The sequence below is a fragment of the Carcharhinus amblyrhynchos genome, chromosome 17 (genome assembly GCF_965287045.1).
Source record: "Carcharhinus amblyrhynchos chromosome 17, sCarAmb.v2.hapA, whole genome shotgun sequence".
Taxonomy (NCBI): Eukaryota; Metazoa; Chordata; class Chondrichthyes; order Carcharhiniformes; family Carcharhinidae; genus Carcharhinus; species Carcharhinus amblyrhynchos.
The window spans coordinates 45719481-45746891 of NC_137340.1; the positions used below are offsets into that span (position 1 = coordinate 45719481).

Here is a 27411-nt window from a genome sequence, read left to right on the forward strand (position 1 = left end):
GCATGAATCAATAAAATGCTATCATTTATTGTGAGGGGAATTGATTACAAAAGTAGGAAAATTATGCTTCATTTGTACAGGGCACTGGTGAGACCACATCTGAAACATTGTGTACAATACTGATCTTCTTATCTATAGAAAGATACAAATGCTTTGGAAGCAGTTCAGAGAAGATTTACTAGATTAATACCAGGAATGGATGGATTGACTTGTGAGGAAAGATCAGAGAGGTAAGATTTGTATCCATTCCAATTTATTGGAGTAAGAGGCCACTTGATCACAATCTTTAAGATCCTAAGAGATATTGACAGGGTGGATGCGGAGCGGAAGTTTTCTCTTCAGTGAATCTAGAAGTGGGGGGGTGGGAAATAAGGAGTCATTCATTTGAGATGGAGATAATGAGAATCTTTTTCTCTCAGAGGATCATGAGTATCTGGAATTCTGTTCCTCCAAAGACAGTGAAAGCAGAGTCTTTGAATATTTTAAAGGCAAAGCTAGATAGGTTTTAGATTAACAGGGAGGTGAAAGGTTATAGGAGTAGGCAGGAATGTCAGGTTGATGTTACACTCAGATCAACCATGCTCTTATTGAACGGCGGAGCAGGCTTGAGGGGCCGAGTGGCATCCTTCTCCTATATTAGTATGTGTTTGTGTGTTTAATTTCTATCTATGCAATATAACCTTGCGGTTATATTATTGGATGAATATTTTGTGTTTTAATTAAATTTTGATTGTCTGTGTTGTTTGTAGTTTGTTTTAGGTGGTGGAGTGGAAGACCTGGTGCGGCCACTACTTTCTATATTAGATAAACCAGAGAAACTGCTAATATTGAGAGAGATCCGGTAAGAAAAGTACTGCCATGTACGATTGTGCCCCAATAATTCTGCAACATTGTAATGCCACTATTATAGTTAATAGAGGACAATGATATTAAATAATTATTTGCTTGCAAAAAGGCGAACCATTATAAACTGAACTCATAAAATGTCTCTATGTTAAATTGTTGAAACGTTTGTAAATTAGTGATAATAACTGATTATATAGAATATAACAGTGTGCTGATGCAGCAGTGTGTCATCATTCCAGGTAGTGATTGGATAAGATTTACACTCTCAATTTCACATGTGATTATGGGTGATTACAGTCATTATAACTGAGGGATATAATTTTGTTAAAGTAAAATTGCAGTGCTGTAATGTTACAGTTGACTTTAATCTCCATGGTTATAGGAAAGGAAATAGATCTTTTTTCTTTCCCTTCATTTGCCTACATGATAACAGTTGCTGCACTTTATAGTCATAGTTTGTGAAGCAATTTGCACTGTTTCTGACCAAGATATTTCATAAATGCAAGCCTTCCCTTATCCCTCCTTCTATCTCCCCACACTATACATCATGCAATGCCTAAGAAAATTCTATAACTGGTTCCTAGGAGCTGCACAAACCAGAGTACTAATCATTGTATTTGTCCCTCTTGCAATGTGAAAGTGCCTGGTGTCTGACCATCTTCTCTCACTATAACTGAGGTTGTGAACTCACAGTAGTTGAAAACGCAGCAGGTTTCCAGCAGGAAATTACAAGTTGTGGCTAAATGCCTGCCCACGCACCTGTGGCAAAATGTAACCATTAGGCCTCAGTGCATGCTGCTTGCCAGCTTCCTGCTGGGAACAGATGAGAGGTAGCCTGTGGAAATGTGTATGCCCATTGGTACTTGGGTAAGTGTGCAAGCCTTCAGGATGTGATCTCATAGGGCAGAATGGTGAAATGTGAGGCAAGGTGAAGATGTGGATCAGGAAATACTTAAACATCTCTCGTAAGTTCTAAAGGAGCACTAATATATCCATCTGTATGGGTGAAACACACAAATTTAACAGCTATTCATAGATTGGTAGAAGGAAACTTCCACAATATTTATGATGATTTTCTAGAAAAAATTTGATGTTGCACAGCATATCAGTTTCAGTTATGTTCTTACATTTGAATTGTGTGAATAGCTTTTCTTGTGCCTGAGAAGAACTTACACTTTGTAAATGTCAAAAGATTTAATTTTACAAATTCAGTAATTACCATTTTGTTCCAATGGAGTTTTAGTTTATTTGTGTATTTACATTTGACATCATAAAAAAACAAAATAATGATATCCTTGTGGTCATTTTGACCAAAGAGGAGAATGGCTTTTGGGGGTTAGTGCAGAAGACACTTTAAGGAAGGAACTTGGGTTGACAGAGAATCTTTCAAAACCTTAGGATGTTCCAGAGTTTTTCACAGCAATGAATTATGGTGGTATATTTATTCTAGTAATGCAGGGAGACATGATAACCAATTTGTCTTAGTGATGATTGAGGGATAAATGTTGGTCAGGAGATGGAGTGGGCAGGGGAAACCCCATTGCTATTCTTCAAATTGTACATGGAACCTTTTACTCATATCTAAGAGGGAAGGTGATGGCTTTGGTTTGTGTTTCATCCAAAAGATAATGCTTTCAAAAGTGCAGCACTCCCTTAGGAGTGTCAGCCTAGGTTTGGATTCATTCCTGATGGGTTTACGACGGTGGAGGCAGCCCATCATTGGCCGTCAGCTTGATCTTCTGGTCCTGCCAAAGTCAACAGCCATTTGCTTTGCTCACCTGACCCTCCACCAGAGAACCTGTCATTGGATCGTCTTTGATGAGACCAGAAGATCATATTGGCGGGAAGGGCCCGAAATATCACTCCACCAATTCCCCCCCCCCCCGCCCCCCCCGAGATCCCGAGATTCTGTGCACAAGTCTCTGGAGTGGAGATAGATCCCACAACGTTATGATTCAGGTAAAAGTGCTACTGCTCACACAAGGGCTACACTGTTATGAGTAAATTCTTCCACTAATTTGTAGCTGTATCAAATATTTAAACAGTTCTCATGTCAATGTACCCCACCTAATGGCTTATTTTGAATAAGTTGTATTTGCATAAACATGAAAATTATTAGTCTTGAATCTTTTGAAAAAATAGTCATCAAGAGTTGATTAGACATGTGTCCTTTGTGGAAAAAAATAAAAACCAATTTATGAAAACACTGTGGTAATTACAGTTGTGTATAATTCCCATAAGACCAGCTTTACAAAAAGCTTCTTTGTATTAGTCTAGTCTTGCATTGAAATTGTCATCTTATTAAAGAAAATGTTTTAACCTTGATACTGCATTTCAGATAACTTTAAATACAGAAACCTCCCTCTGGTGCCTTACAAAATATTAAACTGAACAAGTGGTTTTTTTTGAAAAAAAAGATAAAATCTAGCAGGCTATCATTGCTTAAGCAAAGTGCTTTCATTATTTTCTTTAATGTGAAAGAGCCTTTACCCAGTAACTTTGTGTTGTACAATTAAGATACCATTTTATAGAGCACTGATTGATGCCGTTCATTAGCCACAAAAGATCTCAATCAGCTCAAGGCCAGGTGGGGATCAGGCAGCTTCCTAACTGCTTCAGAGGTTCAGGGTGGACGGATTGGTAGCGGGAAGGCCAACAGCTGGGTTTTACATGCCCTTCCCACCTTCAAACCTGCCAATGAGTGAGGTTAAAATCCAACCCAGAGAAACCTGCAGCCCATGAAACCTGTCTTCTATCATCCAGACGCTGAAAGATGCCCTCATAAGAACAGGATATGGCACTCGACTCATCGATCGACAGTTCCGACATGCCACAGCCAAAAATCGCACCAACCTCCTTAGAAGACAAACACAGGACGCAGTGGACAGAGTACCCTTCGTCATCCAGTACTTCCCCGGAGTGGAGAAGCTACGACGTTTTCTCCGGAGTCTTCAACATGTCATTGATGAAGACGAACATCTCGCCAAGGCCATCCCCACACCCCCACTTCTTGCCTTCAAACAACCGCACAACCTCAAACAGACCCTCGTCCGCAGCAAACTACCCAGCCTTCAGGAGAACAGTGACCATGACACCACACAACCCTGTCACAGCAACCTCTGCAAGACATGCTGGATCACTGACACAGATGCCATCACCTCACATGAGAACACCATCCACCAGATACATGGTACATACTCTTGCAACTCGGCCAATGTTGTCTACTTGATACGCTGCAGGAAAGGATGTCCCAAGACATGGTACATTGGGGAGACCATGCAGACGCTACGACAACAGTTGAATGAACACTGCTTGACAATCACCAGGCAAGACTGTTCTCTTCCTATTGGCGAACACTTCAGCGGTCACGGGCATTCGGCCTCTGATCTTCGGGTAAGCGTTCTCCAAGGCAGCCTTCACGACACACGACAGCACAGAGTCGCTGAGCAGAAACTGATAGCCAAGCTCTGCACACATGAGGACGGCCTCAATCGGGATCTTGGGTTCATGTCACACTATTTGTAACCCCCATGACTTGCCTGGGTTTGCAAAATCTCACTAACTTTCCTGTCTGGAGACAATACACATCTCTTTAACCTATGCTTGATGCTATCTCCACTCACATTGTCTGCACCTTGATTAGCTGTAAAAACTCACATTCTAATCAGTATTCTGTAAACTGAGTATGTGTCTTTACATCCCCTGTTTGTGATCAGAACTCTCCATTCACCTGACGAAGGGTCAGAGGCCCAAAAGCTAGTGGTGTTTGCTACCAAATCAACCTGTCGGACTTTAATCTGGTATTGTGAGACTTCTTACTGTATTCTATCTTCCCAAACAGGCATTCTGAACCTGAAATCTCTCAGGAACTCTGATGGTGTCAAAGAAGGATTTTTTAAATTAAATGCTTGTCTGACTCCACATTTCTGTTTGCGTTTGAGTTGAAAATCCATTAGTGAATTGATAACTTAGAGCAATTATTAGTAGCAAAACTTCATCCTAAATTTCAGATGACCTCTCAAACATGTTTGAAACTACCATCTAAGCCATGTGGGAAATCTGATCTAATAATATTCATTCATTATTATTCATGGCTCCTTATACACTCTGTTTATTAAAATAGCAGCTGCATCTCAATCTGAGCCTGAGGCCGAGATTTCCACTTCCAGGTTAGTTCCACCCCAGTTGGAATTTTCATTCTGGGAGTGGGCTAGATTAGAAGTCAGGCCTGTCGTTTCCAAATGAGTGCAAACTCTGCCGGATATGGAGGTGAGATGGGCAGAAGGCATACTTCTGTGCTTTGGCACTCTGCTTAAGATATTTTTCAAAAGATTACAACAAGAAACCTCACCCCGCCAAACACATTACCCATGCCAACCTACATCGGCTCATGTCTGCCCCCATGGCCCCTTATCCCTTGTGTCAACTCGTGCTCCTCTGGCCACCCTCATGGTCACTCATAACTCTTATACCAGCCACGGCCATTTATAGTCCCTCAGCCAACTTAGTACAACTCATGCCAACCCATGCTCTCCACCTACCACCCCTTTTCCTTCAATGCCAACTTACCTAATATCCTTTTGACAGTTCATTGACAGCATGATAGTTCCTTGACAGCTTCAACATTTCCAATGGATTTATGCATTTTTTTAGGCTCAATCATGTTTACTTTTAACAATCCCAAAATACACCTTACCTCACCCAAAGGCTGCTTGATCTCTTCCAAGGGATGCCTTACCTCTCCAATGAGGTACCCTGTTTATCCAAATGAATCCGGCAAGTTTAAACCTCCTGTCACCTGGCCTAATCTGCACAGATGAAGTTTCACACTCCTGGCCTATCAAATATCCACTGCATTGGATACAACTGGTGGTTTAAAAGTCTGGCTCCCTCCGTAGACCATGAAGGCCCAAATGCTAACTGAATTTTATCCTACCTCTGCGAAATTAGCAAATGCTTTGTTCAGGGCTGGGTTTCAGAATTTCAAGCCATTTACAGAATTTTCACCACAATGTAACAAAACTCTGGGCACAGTGGCACAGTAGTTAGCACTCCTGCCTCACAGCAAATACTGTTTCAGAGAGACTCTGCAGACTTGATGGGCCGAATGGCCTCCTTCTACACTGTAAGGATTCTGTGGTTCCATTGGAGCATTTATTTATAATTTGTTTCGGTAAAGCATTGTTTCATTTCATCTGTCTTGTTCCTAAAGGGCCATCGTTGGACCAACCGACCTGGGCAGGTTTGACAGCATGGTGATGCCTTATGAACTGGAAGCATATGATATTCTGAAAAACAGAGCAGGTGGGAGAGTTGTACAAGAGTGATGAAAAATGTTGTGAGAAATGAGTAATTAGAGTAAGCAAATTAGCTGAAATATTTTGAATGATGTGTTATCAGGTGACAAGGGCTTTGCTTTGAATAAAAATAACACAGGAAAATGTAAATTATTGCTATCTTCCATACTTTGTAGTTAGGGATGATGAACTGAAGCAGTCAATTAATTCAAAAGGCTAATTTTAAACATGGAGCAGTCATCAGGAGGATCCAAAGTAAGTGTAGTCTCCACTCTTCTGGACCACAAGGCCAAGAGATTTTAATGTTAGGGCCTAATCTACAAGCTCGGACTCTGACACCCACCTGAAGCCAACATGAATTATTTTACCTTGGGTGGGCAACATTCAAAAATGGTGGAGTCGAAGAGCAGTGGTGACTATGCATATGGAAACATTCCCAGCTAGCAAGTGCAAGTTCTGGTGGTTGGCAATCGGGGAGTGGGAAAGCCCTAAATCAGATAACGCCCAAGCTGTCCTCATGGAACCAGGAAAGAGATTTATCTGCGCCCAGAGCTTTAAATTGTTGCTGGTGAACCAGATACAGTAGGACCTGCAGTTAAAATGTTAAATAACGTAACTGGGATGCAACATTTGTTTAGATTACATCCCCTCCTCCTGTGCCTAAAGTTAGAGGCGTTCAAAATCTGGAAAGCACAATTCGTGCTGACAAGTTTCCGAGTTCCAATTTTCCAGCCCCCTCGCCAGTGGAATAGCGTGAAACATGCTGTGGGACCCAGGAGGCACATTTTAATACATTAACAAGTCATTAGTGAGCACTCCCTCTGAGACTCACCCCCTCACTAGATATTCAACAGTTTACTACCCTATATGTGAACTTGTCATGGGCGATCTCCCTGGGGTAAAGGGACACGGCCAGTCAATGGCCTGGCACTGTCCCCTGTCAATGACCTTGGCACAGGCACCACTGCCAGATTGGCATCCTGCCCATGCCAACCTGGTAGTGTCAACCTAGCAGTGCCAATTTCCGTCAAGGAGCAGGCTCCAGTGGGAGCCTTATGGTGCAGAGTGGGGGGTTTGGTTAAGATTTGGTTCTGAACTGGGAGCAGATGAAGGAGAAGGGGATACTGGGGATGGCGGGTGCAATGGGTGGGTGCTGGTTCTGATTGTAAAGGTGTGTGTGCAGAAGGGGCTAATCATCAGGAAGAAGGGTGGAAGAGGTTGATGATCGTGGGTGGGGAGGGGAAGGTGGCAGTGAGGTGCCCGATTCTGATCTTGGGTGGAATGGAGAGCGTCTGAGACCTCAGTGGTGGGCTGTGGGGGAGGTTTATTCCTGGTTTTCAGGGCATCCTTTAAATATGGTGTCCCGATCTCAGTGCATCTGGGTTTTGACAGCATAGAGTATTAGGGTCATAGAGATTTACAGCATGAAAACTTGTCCATGCCACTTTTTTTTTAACCCCTAAGCTAGCCCCAATTGCACACATTTAGCTGATATCCCTCTGTACGCATCTTACCCTTGTAACTATATAAATACTTTTTAAAAGACAAAATTGTATCCGCCTCTACTACTACCTCTGGAAGCTTGTTCCAGACGCTCACCACCCTCTGTGTGAAAAAATTGCCCCTCTGGACACTTTTGTATCTCTCCCCTCTCATCTTAAACCCATGCCGTATAATTTTAGACTTCCCTATGTTTGGGAAAAGATATTGACTATCTAGCTGATCTGTGCCCCTCATTATTTTATAGACCTCTATAATATCACCTCTCAGCCTCCGATGCTCCAGAGGAAAAACTCCCAGTCTACCCAGTCTCTCCTTATAACTCAATCCATCAAGTCCTTGTAGCATCCTAGTAAATCTTTTCTGCACTCTTTCTAGTTTATCCTTTCCATAATAGGGTGACCAGAATTGCACACTATTCCAAGTGTGGCCTTACCAATGTCTTGTAGGACTTCAAAAAGACATTCCAACTCCTCAATATTCAATATTCTGTTCGATAAAACCTGTGACTCCACTTTCAAGGAGCTATGAACATGTACCGCTTGATCTCTTTGTTCTGTAACTCTCCCCAACACTCTACCATTAACTGTGTTGAGGCATGTTGAGGCCTGCCCCCTGCACAATTGGGTGAAACACACCCCTTGATTTTCTAGACTGAGGACCTTATTTTACCATTTTGATTCTTAGTGCTGGGTGGACTTGAAACTGGGAAAGTTTCAGATCAGACTTTTAGACCTGTTCTGAGGTGCCCCATAAGCTCTCTACTGGAAAAAATATCAGCAATTTCACACTGAATAAGCCTTTGGGTGGGGTTTAAAGTGCCCAAAATACCGCAGCTCTGATCAGTGCCTTCAACTGCGCACGAGCAGACAAAAAAAATGATAGAATGCAGCTCCCCACCACATTGCTCCTGGGCTGGATAATGCCTCCCCCTGGCCCTCACAGACATAGCCCCAACCTCACAACATTACTGACTCCCTTATTCCCCCCACCCACCTACCACACAGACCGATCGCGGCTCCTTTCCGCTTTCCCCCCATCGATCTCAGGCAGAATAGCAGTGGACGCCCCTTCCTCCTCCCCCCCCACCCCCCACCTGATCTGAGGCAGAATGGCAGCGGACCCTCCCCTTCCCCTTTACTGATCTCAGGCAAAGGGGCAGCAGACACCCCTCTTCCCCCTCACTGATCACAGGCAGAGTGGCAGCGGATCCCACCTCCCTCCTCACTGATCTCAAGCAGAGAGCCGTCAGACCCCCTCCCCCCGCCTCACCGATCTCAAGCAGAGTGTCATTGGACGCTCAGCACTTACCCCCTCACTAGCTAGAGCACCCAAATCGGATTTTTGTATAGCATGTCTGTTTTGCGCCGAATCTGGATGGGCAAACACGTGATAATGGGAGAACTGCCGGTAAGGTTGGACGTGCAGCCCATTAAGTCAATTTAAATGCATGCTATCACGGCCATTTTCAGGCCTTGGTAAAGGGATAACTGGCGCAGAGGCGGGCACGGATTGTGCTACTCACCTCACACCCGACTTTACCAAGTTTTCATGCCCAAAAACAGGCGTAACATGATGTAAAATCGCGCCAGAATGTTGTTAGATCTGGAGAGAAAACTGGTGTGTTTCTCACTGGAAATAATACTGCCTTTTTTTGATAAGACTCCCCCACCCCGCCCCATCCATGTTTTTACTTCTTGTTAGTGGAATGTTTGAGGTAAAGTCTCCGACATCACACATTACAGTTGAGAAATTATACCAATGTTTTTCCACCCACGGAATACTTAAAGTCATAGGACATGATCTTATCAACCATTCACATCACTGTCCTGCTGCAGCAAGGCTGGAGCATTTGGCGCCCAGCCAAATCTCTGTTAACTACAGTGAGATGGGAAAATCCCACTGGCGTGAATGATGGTAACAATCCAGCCATGATAATGGACCAGTGCTAAGTTTCAGAAATTCACTGCTCTTAATGGTATCAGGCGCATTAGTACTGCACCTTATCACCAAGTATCCAACGGACTAGCTGAGTGAGCCATCCAAACCTTTAGCCTGGCCTAAAGAGGCAATTCCTTCTGGGCTACAGAACCACCTCCACATGAAACAACAGGAATCTTATCAGCAGTCACTGAACCGTCATCTCAGGACGAGACTGAGCCTCATGTTTCCAAATTTTCCAGGAAGGATAGAAGCCAGCCAAAGCAGTCAGAAGACAAACCTTGATTCATGTAAGTTAATAAGATCATTTTCAATGAATCAAGCCATCTTTGTGAGGAATTTTGGAAGTCCCTGGAATCGTTGCATCCAAAAGATCTGCAAAATTATGAGAGGCATAAACAAACTGGATAGTCAGAAGCTTTTTCCCAAAGATGGAAGTGTTAATTAAAAGGAGGCACAAGTTTAAGGTGAGACGGGGAAAGTTTAAGGGAGAAAGTGCAGGGAAAGTTTTTCATACAGATGGATGACTGGAACACGCTGCCAAAGGAGGTGGTGGAAGCAGGCACATTAGCAACATTTAAGAGGAACTGGGTGGTACGTGAATAGGGAGGGAATAGAGGGTTACGGATTGAATAAGGAGAGAAGGTTTTATTTTTATTTCACTTAGGGCATCATGATCGACACAGGCGTGGAGAGCCGAAGGGCCTGTTCCCGTGCTATACTTTTCTTTGTTCTTTGTTCTAAAACTGGACCCATGTCTTACCAAGTGGGCGTAAAAAGAAGGATCATCCGGAAACATGTAGACCATCTAGGTGGCCTCGATGGCCCCATTCAATCCAGCGGGGTCAGGCCACTAGCTCCCTGCATGTGGGGAGCTATATTAAATCTTGCTGGAGTCGGTGGGGGGGAGACACTAGTGGGTCCGGAGGCTTCAGTCCCGGGCCCGCTAATTGGATTTAAATTGTATTAAAATGAGAATTTAAATAAATTATGCAGCTCTGTGCTGATTTCTGGTGCAAGTCTCCCAGCCCACTGTGCTACAAAAGCAGTTTAATACAACTAAAAATAAAACCTTCTCTCCTTATTTGGTCCGTATCCCTCAATTCCGTCCCTATTCATGTACTTAATGTTTAATTACCTTCGACTGTGTAAATTGAATATTGACATTTGTATAAGAGGATATGGAGTCAGACAATAGTGATGATTGTCCCTTTAAGGATCCATTTACAGAATAAAGATCACATGTCCCAAGGAACCAATTGGGGAGCTGTGTGGGGGGATCACCCTGATGACCATGGGTTTCTGTTCCAGAACTTTCTTAGAAGTTGACTGACGGCCATGAGGCTGCAGCCCTTATGTGATGGTTATATGTAAATAAATGTTACTGTTGTTATCTACCTAACTGGTGTACAGGAAATATTACAAGTGAGTTGAGGTTTATGTAGGTAGTTCTATTGCGTTCTTTAAAATTGAATTTTATTGAAACTTATTTTTTTAAGATAATAGTCTTCATATTTAGTATCTGAAATTCTTTATAACCCTGGAACAAGTTCTAATGAGAACTACAAGGATTTTCCTTAATCCGTTAAAAATATTTACAGACATCTTTTATTGTTATTTCCATGGTTTTAAAAAAAATGAAAGTGCTGGTGAATGTTGGGGTTGTTAAAATGGAGGCAAAGCTCAACAATTTTAGGTTTTAGGACAATCTGTGCACAATTCTGCTTTGGCATTAGTCCCCCTCCCAAGTCCGTAGCTTTTTTTTAGACCGAAAACAGGCACTTGTATCAGTCAATTAGGGGTTTGACATATGAAAAGGGACCCTTTTGTCAAAATGTGTTGGCGTTGAGTCAATTTTGAGGTCTGCAGTAATAGTAATACTACCCCAACAACAGTGTAGCTTACTTCATAACCTCCTTCGAAATGTAACCAAGGGCCATTACTGGTGCTGATGTCTGTCCTTGGTCAGGCTTCCCCTGGGAGCATAACCAGTGCTGGTAACCCAACAAATAGGTATGTTGATAAAACTCGATGACTGATTTTCATCAATCCTTTTTGCCTTTTATAGAAAGTGGATTTGAACTCATTTCTAGGCATTTAATTTCTATTAACATGAATATAAAAAGGTATTAAATAGTTACTACTGAACCCAGATCAATATTTCAACAGAAAAGTTTCATTTTTATCTTTATAGATGTGGCTTGCTATAATGCTGCATTCATTTTGAAAATTATCTCAGCTGCAGAAACAGCATGAGATTTTATATCTATTTCAGAGATAATACTTTAAATATATATGTAGATTAAACGGGCAAAAAAAATGAATATGTCACCAGGATCACATTTTTCCTTATATTGCAATCCAGTGTGATTGAAGCATTAATAAAATAGTCAATGAAAAGCGTAGTATAATTTATTGCCGATTAGATTGGATCATATAATAAAAAAATTGATTAAAGGTAATTGAAACAAAAACAATCAAATCAAATTTTCCCTTTTTGATTGCACTTTTTTCTAGTATGTTTCTCACTGGTGTTCAATGTAGGTCAGATAAAAATCCAATATAACAATTAGAGAATTTGGCTGAGTTGAAGGGCAACACAGTACTTGAGGAACCTAGAATGAGGAGATACAGGGCTAGAATTTCACCATCAAGGTGGAAAGCTGGAGTCGGGAAATTTCCCAACTTGGCAGACCCGGGGGAAAATAAGTTGCAGGGGGAGAGATTTGGGAGGAGGATTTATGGGCAATAAAACAAATTTATTCTGGGGTGGGGGTAGTGCATTGGGAAGAAGGCTCCTGCCCAGTATATTTTCATTCTAGGGAGGCAAGGGTGGGAGGTGACCGCATCAATCATTGAGGCAGATTGGAGGTGTTCATGGAGACAGGCAAATGCTGAGATGGCCTGATTAGAAACCTCGCCTTTATTCTCTGGGATTTCAATCCAGTTGTATTAAAGGCTGCGAGACCCTCACTTCTCACATCCAAACCTCCATGTCCCTTCCATGCACCTCTGCCCCCACCCCATATCTTCCATACCCACTCACATGGTATGTACCAATGGGCCATATAATAACAATGACAAGTCTTGAAATACATCTCAAAACACCCATTTCAAAATCTGTTTTGCAAAAACTTGCTGCTTTACAACCCTATAAAAATGTCAATCATGCAGAGTTATTATAGTATCAATAATAGAAACTTTACCTCATTCTGTGTTGGAGCTCAAACCAAGAATTTATAATGAGGCCATCTGTGAACTGTACCAACAGAAACAAGTGACCAGACAGCTATTTCTGTAAAGGTCTAATTGTGAACCCTAGGCTTAGCTCCAAAACCCACTAATGAATTAGCTCAGTGGGGGTCTGTTTTCAAAGGTGGAAGTGAGGTGTTTGCTTTGATTGACATTAGGATTAATACATGTGTGGAGGAGCCACCATGGACTGTACAACTCAACTTCAAAGAGAGCTGTACAAAGGCCATCTGTATTTCCTAACACAGGCTGGCCAGAAGGAGATGAATCGTCTGCTAAGACAAAGATCCCACCACCTTCCTTTTAGTTCCTAATGGCTGAGACATTTAAATCGTTGGAATCCATACAATGGATATACTTCATTTTTCGAAGTTGGTGGAGAGGTGGGAGTTGTGACATGGGCTTCTGCCTTGTGGAATAAGTAATATTGCCTTGCCGAACAGCATAGCTCAGCTGTTTAATATCTGGCTGGTGGGCCACACCAATGGAACTCTCACCCAGGTTGGACACCTGGTTCCCATCTACCATGATTCTGCTGAAAGTTCTGTACCATCATCTACAAGAATGATTAAATCTGTGTGCCTACCTTGTGAAGGCCACAATATCAGGAAAGTGAACTCCAAAACATCAGTTGCCAGCCCACAGACCTCTGCAAAGGACTATCTCATTGGACTTTAATTCTGGATTCTGAATTAACCCCCCCACCTGTCCGTAACATTATCTTGCATGTAATTCTTCTTAAAGTTGAGCAAAAGTCTGATAGAACACTAAATTATTTTTTGCACAAAATGAAAATGCTACTGTCTTATTGAAACTGCATATTTTATACTGTTGATTAATTCATTGTCAATAAAAATCTTTCACTAGGGAGATCGCCAGTACTTAGACCAGCTGATAATGAACTAACCCCAAAGAGACATCTGATCACCCCAATTCCAGGTTAGTTCTCTTGAGATGTAACAGCTGAAGTTTCTTCTTGTATGAACAAAGCATTGGCTTTAGAAGTACCTGCTCCAATAAGGCAGCCCAATTTCTCAGATTGGAACATGCTTTAGAATCCTCATTGGCATAAGCAAAGGGACATATGTGTACTTTAGGCAGCTGCCCTAAATGCCAGAAAATAATTCAAGATCAGTGTGGGGCTTGACTTTGAGCTCCAGTCGTGACTGGGATTGGAGCCATATTGGTTCCCCAACTCCATCTCTACCTAGGGCTATTTTTGCAGAAGTGGAATTGTGGTGGGGGGCTTGCTGGATTACTTTCCTTCGTATGATGGGTAGCCAATCTATTCAGAGGCCAGTTTAACTGCCTGCAGATGGCCTCTCGGTGGCAGACTGGAGGAAGGAAGGAGGGGTCAGTAATCCTGAGAGAATCATAGAAATATGGAAACCCTACAGTGCGGAAAGAGGCCATCTGACCCATCGAGTGTGCACTGACCACAATCCCACCCGGGCCCTATCCCTATATCCCTACATATTACCCATTAATGCCTTTAACCTACGCACCTCAGGACACTAAGGGGCAATTTTAGCATGGCCAATCAATCAGACTTTAAGGCCTGCAGGCAGCAACAGCAGGCAAACCCTGTAAAGGGGTTCTTCTTCCTCAACCTTTTCCTCCTCCTCCTCAGCTTCCCCCCCCCACCCCCGCCACCACTAATACCACCCTCCCCCCCACCCTTTCCCACTCTCTCCTGACTGCAAAAGCAATCTTCTAGTTAAAATTTAAAAAACTTGGTGAAAGGGTGCCTCTATTTTGAAGTGCCCTTCCTCAAAGAATGGATGTGTCTAAAATTTTGACTGTTTTTCCTCTTTATAGATTACAGAGGTGGCTTTCAACTGAAACCATCTCAAGATTATGAAAAGGAAAGAATGATGATGGAAGAAATTGAAAGGCTGAGGATATCAGGCTCCCCACAGAAAGAAAGTAAAACTAAATCATTCACAGCTTTAGAAGATGTGCCAGTGGATTCGTACAACACAGACAGTACTTCATTTAAATCTGCCTCAGGCGGTCCAGTGAGGTCAAACTGGTTGTTGACAGAGTCCTTTAGAACTCCAGAACTGCCATCTGCTGCAAAGCAAGATGTCAATACAATCCAATCTGAGAAGTCTGGCAATAGCAAAACTGGAATAACAAAATTGAGCCATCAGAAAACTAAAAAAGAGAAATTGGAGAAAGTTAAAGATTTGCCATTGTATTCAATGGTGAACAAATCTAGGAAAACAAGACCCTTACTAGACCAGATGTTTGAAGAAACTTTGCCTGCATCATCCAGTAGCAGAGATAAAGTAAACACCACTACACACGACCAAAATGGCCTTGAGGAGGGACCAATATATGCAGAGATTGATGAATTATTGGAAAATGGGCATACAGAAAGGAAGAGCACAAGTGAAGGAGTAACAACAAGATTAGTGAAAAGCACAGAAAAGAAAATACAAGAATATCAGCCGGTAACAGTCAGAATTTCCAAGATGAAACAATCATTGGGTATGGATTTTACCTTATGTTACCTGCAAAGTGATAAAATGATTCTTCCCTGTTGATATCAGACTTTTCAATGGAACTACTTACTATTAAGTTGATCTTTCTCTACACGCTGGCTGTGACTGTAACACTACATTCTGCACCTTCTCTTTTCCTTCTCTGTGAATGGTATGCTTTGTCTGTATACCACGCAAGAAATAATACTTTTCACTGCGTACTAATACATATGATAATAACATGTATTAGTATGCATATTATTAGTTCAGAAATGGGAACCTGCCAACCTGGTCATCTGAGTCTGGCCTGGACATTTTGTAGTTGACCTCGGTGCAACTAGTGACTGGCAATAAATGTACACTGTCATAACCCCAAGACTTGCATGGGGAATCTCTGATTAACTGTGTAGGACTCATTGAATACGAACTTCCTAGGGGTTGGTAATTAACTCAACAGGTGGAGCTTGTACACCGTGCCCTATATAAAGCAGGCCTCTGAATGGGTCCATTATTATATCATCCCAGTTGGGACCTAATTGTGTTTACCACAGGCTTCTGGTTTTGCTTTACTTTATTTGGTGCAATAAAGCACTGTCCCATTATAGCTGACTCCTGGAGTTGATATATACACACACTAATTTTTGATTTGATTCATTATTGTCACATACTTTAATATACAGTGAAAAGTATTGTTTTTTGTGTGCTATACAAACAAAGCATACCATTCATAGAGAAGGAAACGAGATAGTGCAGAATATGGTATTACAATCATCATTGTTAGAGAGTTTAAAAGAGTTAGAATTAAATTTTAGAAGCATAGAACTAGAGTAAAAGATAGAATTGGAAGGTATGCTGGGCACAGTTTACAAGAAGTTGCCTCGCTCTGGCACCATTTTGGAATCACTGACAACAAAGAATTAGAAAGCTAAAATGTTTTACCCTTCTATTTTTCAAAAAGGTGCAACTAAACGGAATTAATAACTCCTTGAAAAGGGAATATTAATGAATAGGAATTAGAAGAAGACCTGCAAATACTGAAAGACTGAGACAAGAAAAAAATATTAAATATGTAGCAAATCAATTGGTTTCTGAATATTGAATGATAAGCATGCAAGATATTTTAGTGAAATAGAAAAGGAAGAGGGGAAAACAAATAACATCTTATTGCCACTGCCAGACAGAGAAAACTGGTAAACAAAGACGACAAGAGGTTGTTAGTATAAATTATTCCAGACTGAGAATGAGTTTTTTCCTTGGGTAGGCCTCACGCCACTCTATTGCTGTTTGCACTTTTCTTGTTTTTTTTAACATCTTTCGTTAACTTGCTGATAATTTGGTACCTAACAATCTATTTATTTTCCTTTCAATCTAGACTGTTCTTTCTATGATTAGATTACCTGCTGTTTAATGCTTTCTCTGCTGTTTTTTCCTGATTCCTCAAAAATCCTTGTTTTCTGTTTCAGTTCTCAAAAAAAAGTTATACTTGGAATATTGGTGACTAGGTTAAACAAGGTGGCTCATGTTTAAAAGCAAGGGTGGTCCAGTGGCCTTTATTGTGCTTTTGCTTCCTATGATTTGTATGTGTAGAAAGGTTTTTATATTGGTTTTAATGACTACATTTTTTATCAATAGTTGCACCATAAGACTAAAGCAGTTGTACTCTTTTGACTTTTAACGACAGGAATCAGTATTTCGGGTGGTATTGAATCTAAAGTCCAACCTGTTGTGAAAATAGAGAAGATTTTCCCAGGAGGGGCTGCGTCAGTCAATGAAACTCTTAAGGTAATGCAATCCCTGAACAGTTCTGCTTCCCTGCACACAGATAAACTAAACCTGTAAGCCTATTGGACTTTTCTTTGAAAGATTGATGATACTTGTCTGCAATTGCAGTGAAGATAGATTACTAAAAGGCTTATAGAACGTATAGTCCCCTAGCAGAAACGCATATCATGTCTGTTCATTCATTGGTGCTTTAAAGGCTGAATAATTTGATTTCAGATATTAGCAATAATGATACATCCAGTTTGAATTGGTGGAGAAGATGTAAGTCTTCTATTTTAAGTCTGATCTGATTTGGATAGTTGTATATTTTTTATCCATCTTCTGTGAAAGGCATCACAGAATTGCAAATGTAGAACTTATAGTGGAACTCAATAAAATAAAAACAACGTGGTGCAAATTGACCTGCTGATATGCTGTCACCCATTTTATGCTTCACACAAAGGCACAATCTAGTCTGAGTAAGCGGAAACAAAACAGGACTTTTTGCTTGAAGATAATTAAGTTTTTGGCCTTGATATGCCTTTCGCAAATGTTTGTTGACCAATTTTTAATTGGTAATGATGTGAATGGGGACAACCAAGTAAAGTGACTTCACCACGCTTAACCCTGATGTAAGTGAGCTAACACTGAAGGAGCAGATTACAATAACAAAGGACAGAGCAGTGAAATTATTAACTTGTGCCTGAATGTTGCAGCTTTTACATGACAAGAAGGATTTATAGGCAGATTAATATGATCAAATGTTATCAGGCATCTGGAGTAAGATCTAAGATATTCTAATTTTTCTCAGTAATTTTGCTATTTCTTCTGGTTATCTAATTATGCTATTTAAAGAAAAACAGAATTAGTTGTTTCTAATTGTTGTAGTCTCAGGCTGAAAGATCTTTTCTGATCATGCCAGTTGCTTTGTGTTAAAAGCCTCATCCCATGGCTGTACTTTTGACCTGATTTTGCAAGGTTGTTTTTAGTAGCTAGGATAATTCAGGCAATCAATATATCTAGACTTTAGCATTGTTTTCTTTGGGTTTTAGTTGATGGTAAGTCTTTTAATGGCTGTACTGCTTATTTCAACTTGCCTTACATTTGCATTGTTGTGAAGAACTGAAAGCCATTGATTCTACCAGACCTTCTACTTTTACACATGGCTTAATTTAGTATTGACACCAATGAAAATATAATCTCAGTTAAAACACTACTAGCCTGCCACATATCATTCAAGTCTGAAAATGTAAAACACAGTAACAAGAAAGCACTGAAAGGCAGCAGTCATTTTTCAGGTATCTATTTTGTTTATAATATTCAGGATTGCATTAGAATTTCTGTTATCTATCATAATGAGAGAGGGCCCACCTTGAAGAAAATGGGAATTGGAAGATCATCAAGAGCCTCAAAAGTATGTTTCTGATTGCTCTGAAATTTGAATGTTCTACCTCTCACCATCAGCCTCCCCTATTCCACTCCATGACCTGTGATGTTCCTGTCATAGAAAATGGCTGGTGTTCCAACACTGGATCCATCAGTTGACTTACTGATTCATCAATCCACCATCCAGCTGTCCACATGACTCTCAACTGCCAGATCTTCTACAGACCTGAGAAAGCTGATCAGAAAGCTGATCTCTTGCTACTACTGGCTCACAGTTACAATGAGGAGTCCCCATGTGCTCATACCACCACCAATTATATTGGTAGCTTTTATCTCCACAGAGTTGAGAAAAGGGAGTATTTATGGAAAACTTCCTCTGCCAAAGCAGTTGACTCGTTGTCTGTTACAGTGTCAGATGGTTCTACTAGCAGAAAGACTTGTTGCAAAGTATTTAATCTGATTATTTTGAGAAGAAGAATATTCCTGGCAGCATAACTCCTGCTACTCAGACTCCTGAATACTCATTGCCAGACCTATAGGTTTTGTGGAGAATTAATTAATTACTACAACGTGTTTGTAACAACAAAAAATTGTTAAAGAAATTTTAGCACAACACTAAAAACTTCAATTAATGAATGTGTATCATTATTTCCTGTTAACCCTACGAATTCATTGGATGTGGTATTATGCAGACTTACCTTGCTTTCCTCAGAGCAGGCAGTAGTACCACAGACTATACTATCTGCTTGGTGTTTGTCACTGATACGGGTGTACGCAGTTGCATCCCTTGCCTATGCCCAAATATGTGAAACCGTGACACAGCCTAACCAGATGATGTGACACTAGGATACCAAAATGGAGCAACTCAGTTCCAGGCAATGCCTGTGAGCTGGTTGAATATGATTGGCTTGCCTCTTGGCTAAGATCAAGTGTAGTATCGACATGCTGCACTTGGTTGAAGTCATTAAGTTACATTTCAGCTTCATTTGAAGCAATTTTTTAAAGTGGCATCTCGGCCTTTTGGCTAAGGTGCAAATAAGATCAAGCCTTGGAGGAGGAGCTACACCTACTCCAATTAGTTTGGATCATGTAGATCAAGCCCAAGACAGGTGGTGAGAGCCCTGTCTTGTCAGCTTGGATCGGGAATGTCCCAACTTGTTGGGACTCTGAATTGGCTTTAATTTGACTTGATTGGATTGGAATAAAGCAAACAAAAAAAAGAGCAGAATACAAAAGGGGCATGTTTGATTTGATCAGTCAACATTGGGACATTATGGCCTATGTACATGACATTGTACGCTGACATTTGTAAACCTTCTCGGTCTTTTGGCTAAGATCAAGTGTAGTATTGACATGCTGCACTTGGTTGAAGTCATTAGGTTACATTTCAGCTTCATTTGAAGCAATTTTTTAAAGCAGCATCTCGGCCTTTTGGCTAAGAGGCAAATTAAATCAAGCCTTGGAGGAGGAGCTTGGTCTACTCCAATTAGTTTGGATCATGTAGATCAAGCCCAAGACAGGTGGTGAGAGCCCTGTCTTGTCAGCTTGGATTGGGAATGTCCCAACTTGTTGGGACTCTGAATTGGCTTTAATTTGACTTGATTGGATTTAAATAAAGTAAACAAAAACAAAATTTTAAAAAGTTACTCAATTGTGTGATACGCAGAATGTCTTTTTGGAATGAAACAGCATCCTATTACACTGCATAGTAGCAGTGTAAACTGGCTTGCTTAACCCATTGTTTAAATTTGTGATATGCTTGTCCTTTCTAGGATTAAATCAGGTAGACTGGGCACTTTTCCAATTCGAAAGTGATGACCTTTGGCCTGTTTGTGAGTTTGCACAACACACAGCCGGCATTATTCAGATCAGGATAGTCATTGTCACGCAGGATAGCTTTGTTACACTCTATTTCTGTGTCAAGTTTGCAAGGTGAGCAAACATCTGTGGCCTATTTTGAAGATTGCTGATATGATTATTCTTGTAGCACATAGAGCTACACAAATCCTGACACACACATTCACGGGTGAAGGTAGGTTTGTTGTGGAGAACCCAGTAGCAGATTTCTCAACCAGCATATTGAGGAAGGGGAGCCAGTAAGAGTGCACCATCTGATGAATGAATTTGAATGCGGAATGGAGTACATTGAGGTGTGTGAGGAAGTCCTTACACAGAGCTGCAGATCAAAGTTTGTGAAAGTATCATCTATACATCGAAAATATGCATGAGGTAATAGGTTAATTCATCAAATACCTTTCCCATGGCAGAATGTTAGGGAACAATGGACCTGGAAGGGATCCCATAGCTACTGAGCAGACTGGAATTGTAGAAATTAGGAAAGCAAAGAGGGTATATAAAAAGAATTGCAAATAAAGTCAAGCAAAACCCAATGATTTTTTATAAACACAAAGTACAAGAGAATAATAAGTATAATAGGTCTATTGGGGACCATAAGGATAACCTGTATGTGGAAATGAAAGCCATTAGTTTAGTTTTAATGAGTATTTTGCATCGTTTTCACAAAAGAGAGGAACATTGCAGGCATTGCAATCGGAGAAGGTGTATGAAATATTTGATAAAATTAACAAAGTGAGAGGGACAATATTAAGGTTTAACATTGTTGAAAATGGATAAATCACAGTCTCAGATGAAGTGAATCCTAAAGGATACATTTAAAGGAAGCAAGAGAAGAAATAGCAGAGATTCTGGCCATCATTTTCCAATCTCCTTTGCAGTAAGTGTGATGCTAGAGGACTGGAAAAAATTGCAAAGAACAGGATAAACCTTCATTTGAAAAGACAGGAACGAATCAATGATAGTCTATATGAATTTTAGCAAGATTTTTGGTAAGACCTCATATGGCATACTGATCATGAAAGTGAAAGCCATGGGATCCAAGGGAAAGTAATAAGTTGGATCCAAGATTGGCTCAGAGGCAGGAAGCAGAGTGATAGCCAGTTGGTGCTTTTCTGACCAAAAGGCTGTTTCCATTGCAATTCTGTAGACCTCAGTAAGGGGTTCCTTGCTTTTTGTGATACATCAATGATTTGGACTTGAACATAGGAGGTATGATTAATACACTTGCAGATGATACAAAAATTGGCCATGTGGTTGATGATGAAGAAAGCTATAAAGTGCAAGAAGTTCAGTGGGCTAACAATGGCAAATGGAATTCAATCTAGAGAGAGGTAAGGAAGGCTGCCAAGGCAAGGGCATACACAGTAAATGGTAGGACACCGAAAAGTGCAGAGGAATCCTGGAGTGCATGTCTACAGATTCTGGAAGATGGCTGGACAGCTAGATAAGGTGGTCAAGAAGGCAGAGGGGATACTAGGAGCTGGGAGGTTATGCTCGACCTGGATAAAACACTAGTTAGGACATAGCTGGAGTACTGTGGGCAGTTCTGGTCACCATATTACAGCAAAGATTGACTTGTATTTGAGAAGGTACAGAAGAGATATATGAGAATGTTGTCTGGAAAAGTGATTTTAATTACGCAAAGATTGAATAAGTGAGGATAGTTTTCTCTAGAATAAAGAAAACTGAGGGGAGACCTAATTGAAGTGTATCAAATTATGAGGAATTTAGATAGAGCGGATAAGAAGGACATATTAACCTTTGTTGAGGGCTTGAATACCTATAGATTTGGGGTAAGAGGTGGGATGTTAGGAAGGATTTCAAGGGGATTTTTTTCAGTCAGAGGATGATGGGATTCTGGAGCTCATTGCTTAAGAATGGTAGGGACAGAAATCTCCTAATGTTTATAAAAGATGTTGATATGCACTTGAAAGTACCATAGTCAAACCAAGAGCTGAAAAGTAAGACTACTTTGTCAGATGGACATGATGGGCCAAATGGCCTCCGTCTGTACTGTAATTTTTATGATTCTCTCTTCTGGTTGATTATAGCTCTGAACCACTTGTTTTGAATTACTATTTTCTGTTCCCTCCTAGCTAACTTATTATCCAATTTATGGAAGATAGAAACCGGAGTAGGCCATTTGGCCCACCAAGAGTTCTCTGCCATTCAATTTGATCATAGCTGATCATCTATCTCCAATAGCACGTTTCCATACTCTTTCCATATCTCTTGGTGCCATTGATCACCAGAAATGTTGATTTCTATCTTGAACACACTTCCCCGGCTATGAGGTAGAGAATTCCAAAGATTCACCACCCTCTAAATGAAGACATTCCTCCTTATCCCAGTCTTAACTGCCTTATCCTGAGACTACGTCCCCTAGTTTTAGCTGCACCAGCCAGGGGAAATATCTTATCTACATCCACCCTGTAACGCCCTGTAAGAATTTTGGACTTTTCAGAAAGGTCATCCCTCATTTTTTGAAACTCTAGAGAATACAGATCCAATTTCCTCAGGAAGTGATAGCCTAGTGGTATTATCATGACTGTCAATCCAGAAACTCAGCTAATGTTCTGGGGACCCTTGTTCGAATCCTGCCATGGAAGTTGGTGGAATTTGAATTCAGTTAAAAATATATGGAATTAATTTGATGGATGACCATCAAACCATTGTTGATTGTTGGAAATTCCCATCTGGTTCACTGATGTCCTTTAGGGTAGGAAATCTGCCATCCTTACCTGGTCTGGCTTACATGTGACTTCAGAACCACAGCAATGTTGTTGATTCTCAATTGCCCTCAGACAACTAGGGATGGGTAATAAATGCTGGCCAGCCAGGATGCCCACGTCCCATGAATGAATAAAAAAAAATCTCTCCTCATAAGACAATCCTGCCACTCTAGGGATTAATTTGGCAAACTTCCATTGCACTCTCTGTGCAGCAAGCATATCTTTCTTTAGATAAGAAGGCCAAAACTGGTCGCAATAATCTAGGCTCTATATAACTGCAGCACAATGCCCTTACATTTGTATGCAATCCCTCACGATGAAGGCCTACATACCATTTGGCTTCCTTATTGCTTGCAATGCTTGCATGCTAGCTTTTAGTGACCAGTGAACAAGAACTCCCAAATCCCTTGGGACACCTGCACTCCCCAACCACTCACCATTTAAGAAACATTCTGCCTTTCTGTTTTTCTACCAAAGTGAATAATTTCACACTTATTCACACTGTATTCTATCTGCCATGTTCTAGCCCATTCACTTAGCATGTCCAAGTCCTCTTGAAGCCTTCTTGCCTTCTCACATATTACATTCCCAACCAGTTTGATGTCAACAGAAAATTTGGAAATATTACAACTGGTCTTCACATCCAGATTATTTATATAGGTTATGAATAGCTGTGGGCATAACACAGAGGGCACTCATCCTTGCATACCCCATTAGTAACAGCCTGCTACTCTGAAGATGATCCATTTATTTCTACTCTCTGCTTTCTGCCTGATAACCAAGTTTCAATTCATACTAGTATGTTTCCTCTAACCCCATGCACTATAATTTTATTCACTAACTTCCTGTGTGGGATCTTATCAAAAACCTTTTGAAAATCCAAATGTATCACATCCACGGTTCTCCTTTATGTATGTTACAAATCTACATTCTCAAAAACCTCCAACAAGTTTGTCAAACAAGACTTTCCTTTCATAAATCCATGTTGACCCTGTTCAATTTTACAATTCCTTTCTAAATGTCCAGTCATCACATCCTTAGTAATATATTCTAACATTTTCTCTACTTTTGACATCAAAATAACAGGTCTATAGTTCTCCATTCTCCTTCTTCCTCCTCCCTTAAACAGTGGCGTTACGTTTGTTACCTTCTAGTCTGCAGATACCTTTCTAGAATCTAAAGAACTTTGAAAGATAACCACCAATGCATCCACTATCTTGCCACCTCCTTCAACTCTCTAGGATGAAGCTGATTTGGTCCAAAGCATTTATGAATCTTCAATCCAGTTACCTTTTCAAGTACGACCTCTTTACTAAACTAATTTCTTTCTCAGTTTCACAAATTCCTTTATTGTCTCACTTTTCCAGGAGATTTTCTGTATTTTCTTCCATGAAGACAGATGCAAGGTAACTGTTTAGTTCCTCCACCATTTTCCTGTTATCCACTACCAATTAATTCTCCTGTCCCCAGCAGTAATGGGCCCACATTTGTCAGAGCTAATCTTTTCCTTTTCATGTATCTTCCTTTGCTCGTTAGTTTTCATATTCTCTTTTTTCTTTTTTAATCAGTTTCTTGGTCCTCCTTTGCTGTGTTCTAAATTGCTCCCAGTCCTCAGACTTACCACTTTTTCTGGCAACCTTAACTGCCATTTCCTCTAATGTAGTGCAATCTTTAACTTCTTTCATTAACTACAGTTCACTTACCTTTCCATTTGGGTGTTTGTGCCTTAGAGAGATGCACACCTGTTGTAGACTGTATGGTATTTCTTTAAATACTAGCCATTGCATGTCTAGCAACAATTTTTTAGTGTATTTCCCCAATGCCATATGTAATGTTTGTGTGAATAATTCAGTCTTCAGCAAGAAGATGGACTGGATTTCACAACTATAGAATTTTAAAGAATTGATTTTATAGTTAAATGATAAAAACAATAATTGTTATTGCTTTAGTTTAATCCCTCATTGCTTCAAGTCAAAAAGTGAAACATAGGGCAGGATTTTCCGGCCGTGCACGCCAGTGGCATTCTCCCATCCTGCCGCAGTGAATGGAGATTTGGCCGGGTGCTAAATTCTCACTGGCAGCGGTGGCGGGGCGTGAATGGCTGGAGAATTCCGGTCATAGACTGTCTAGGCTTAAATCTGTGATCATGCTGACATGTGATTGCTGTGACAATATATTAAACTGACAACTGTTTGATTGGCTACCATCAACAAAGAAATGTTGTTCAGAGTGTGGGTACAATTTAGCTATTGGAACCAAATACTTTTTGCAAGCACAATAACCAAGAAGTCAGTGCAAACAATAGTTGTTCTGTAAAGTTCTTTGTTTGTATTTTGTAGAACATAATTAGCCTCTAATTGACTATCCTAGTACAGTGAATGGGTACTTAATTAAAAATGCAGTAGAGGTAATTCACAGTCATATTGAAAGCCATGTAAAATGTGAATTAGCAAAGAGGATGGATTGAATATCAGTGTGTATACAAGTTTAATAAGAGAGCTCCAATTCAAAATACTATCTTCAGCTGATTGAACTATATATCTTTACCAAATAAATCTTTGCAACATGTTGAAATTTAAAACAAGTACATAGTTACTTGTAATATCCTTGCACCATGAATTGATTTTGAGCTGAGTTAATGACACCACAATGGTTTGGCTTCAATTTAAGAAACATGAATGCATTTAATGTTTGTGATATGATTCCAAACATTTTTAAAGCATTTTATTCCACTCAAGGAATTACTGGCAAACAAAAGGGTCCAAAATAACTTAAGAAAAATCCAAGGGCATGCAGGGAAATGCTGACGCAATTTCTTAGAATGATTGAAAAGAAACTCAGAGTATGAGCAAACCCATCTTGGTTTCACAAATGCCCCAGTTGCCATAGTATCTACCTCTCTTCACAAACACACAATTCACTGCATTGTGACATAAGTTAATTAGGCCAGAAAACTAAAAAAAATCAAGAACTCTGGTTTCACTTCTAAAGGGCCCAAATGGAAAAACAAGTTTATGTTAAACTTGTATCGAACCATAGTTAGATGAGATTTGGAATACTGTTTCACAATTCTTATAAAAAGCTGCAGAAAAAATACCAGAAATTTGGAGTTATTCCTATCAATGAAGGAAGAACAGACTGGCACTTATCTCTTGAAAAGAGTGGACTGAGGAGTGACTTATTAAAAGTCTTTAAAAGTCGATAGAGTAGATGGGGACAGAGGATTGAATTCTCTTCAGAGGCAGGAAACAGGAGCCTGGCCTCTTATTGGGTTAGAAACCCACTATTGCCGGAAGGCTGAATAATGTTATGATTTTCATCGGTATGAGCATTTAATAGGTATGGAGATAGGATTGCTATCCACCTAGAACCAACAGGGATGGTAATGGTATTAGTTCAGATGAAATGAGGGACTCATTTAGACACCCCATGTCCACCGTCACTGAGGCTGCTGGCTACCCTGATGGAGAAGTCTGCTGACTGAGTCCAAGCTTTTCATTTCTACAAGAAGGAAGCAAGAGTCACAGGGGAGCTAGCGGCCTGGCACCCAGTTCTTCTTGATGCTGGATCTAATACTGGAGGGCATAAAGGTGGTGAGAGGCCTCTTTCCCAAGTAGGAGACCACTTTATCCTGCAGTAGGGGCATTAGTCTATTCAGCATCATGTCAATCCACCTACAATTCCTCCTCTTCTCTGACCTCCTGCTCCAACTCCTCCATCAATGAGCTGACTTCTACAAGGCTTCAGTGTTCTTAAGGAAGGCAGTGTTATGGAGAGCACTGCAGACCACCTGAGATGACCAAGATCCTTACAGGAGGGTATTGGAGTCATCATCCAACCAGTCTTAGCATCAAAAATGTCTTTTCAGAGCCAAGTGGCCTGAATAGCTGTTTAGCTAAGCAGTTGGCAGTGATTGTATACTCGTGTAACTCTGCCTGGAGCTCTGTAGACAGGTCAATAGCCTCCTCTACAAGGCATTTCCCTTGCTCCTTAGAATCCATCCAAGAACACTGTAGGTCAGAATGAAGGCAGCCTGGACTGTGGGGGAGGTGAAGGCATCATCAAGTCAATCTAGACTTGATGATGCAGGCATGGACGGAGCTCTTGTAGTTGCAGAAGGTGAGGATGTGCCTTCTTATTGATGGATCTTACTAGCTGGTCACTGGGTACCTTGATGGGGTGGATATGCCGGCGTTGGACTGGGGTAAACACAGTAAAAAGTCTGACAGCACCAGGTTTAAGTCCAACCAATTTACAACTGGCGTTGTCAGACTTTTTACCTTGATGGGCACATGGGAAAAAGCGATGGTATCCTGTAACTAGAGAAATCTAGTAATGGAGGCAAATGTCAAT

General features: G+C 40.8%; 1 protein-coding gene across 1 annotated transcript in view; it reads left to right on the top strand.

Moving 5' to 3' along the window:
- pdzd7a (PDZ domain containing 7a) overlaps positions 1-27411 on the top strand; it is a 90090-nt gene that overhangs the window by 47003 nt on the left and 15676 nt on the right. Inside the window, exons 11-15 of the mRNA XM_080205883.1 lie at positions 750-841; positions 6059-6150; positions 13704-13775; positions 14655-15329; positions 17004-17104. Of these exons, the coding sequence (XP_080062009.1) occupies positions 750-841; positions 6059-6150; positions 13704-13775; positions 14655-15329; positions 17004-17104 (1032 nt within the window). The remainder of the gene's footprint in view (positions 1-749; positions 842-6058; positions 6151-13703; positions 13776-14654; positions 15330-17003; positions 17105-27411) is intronic.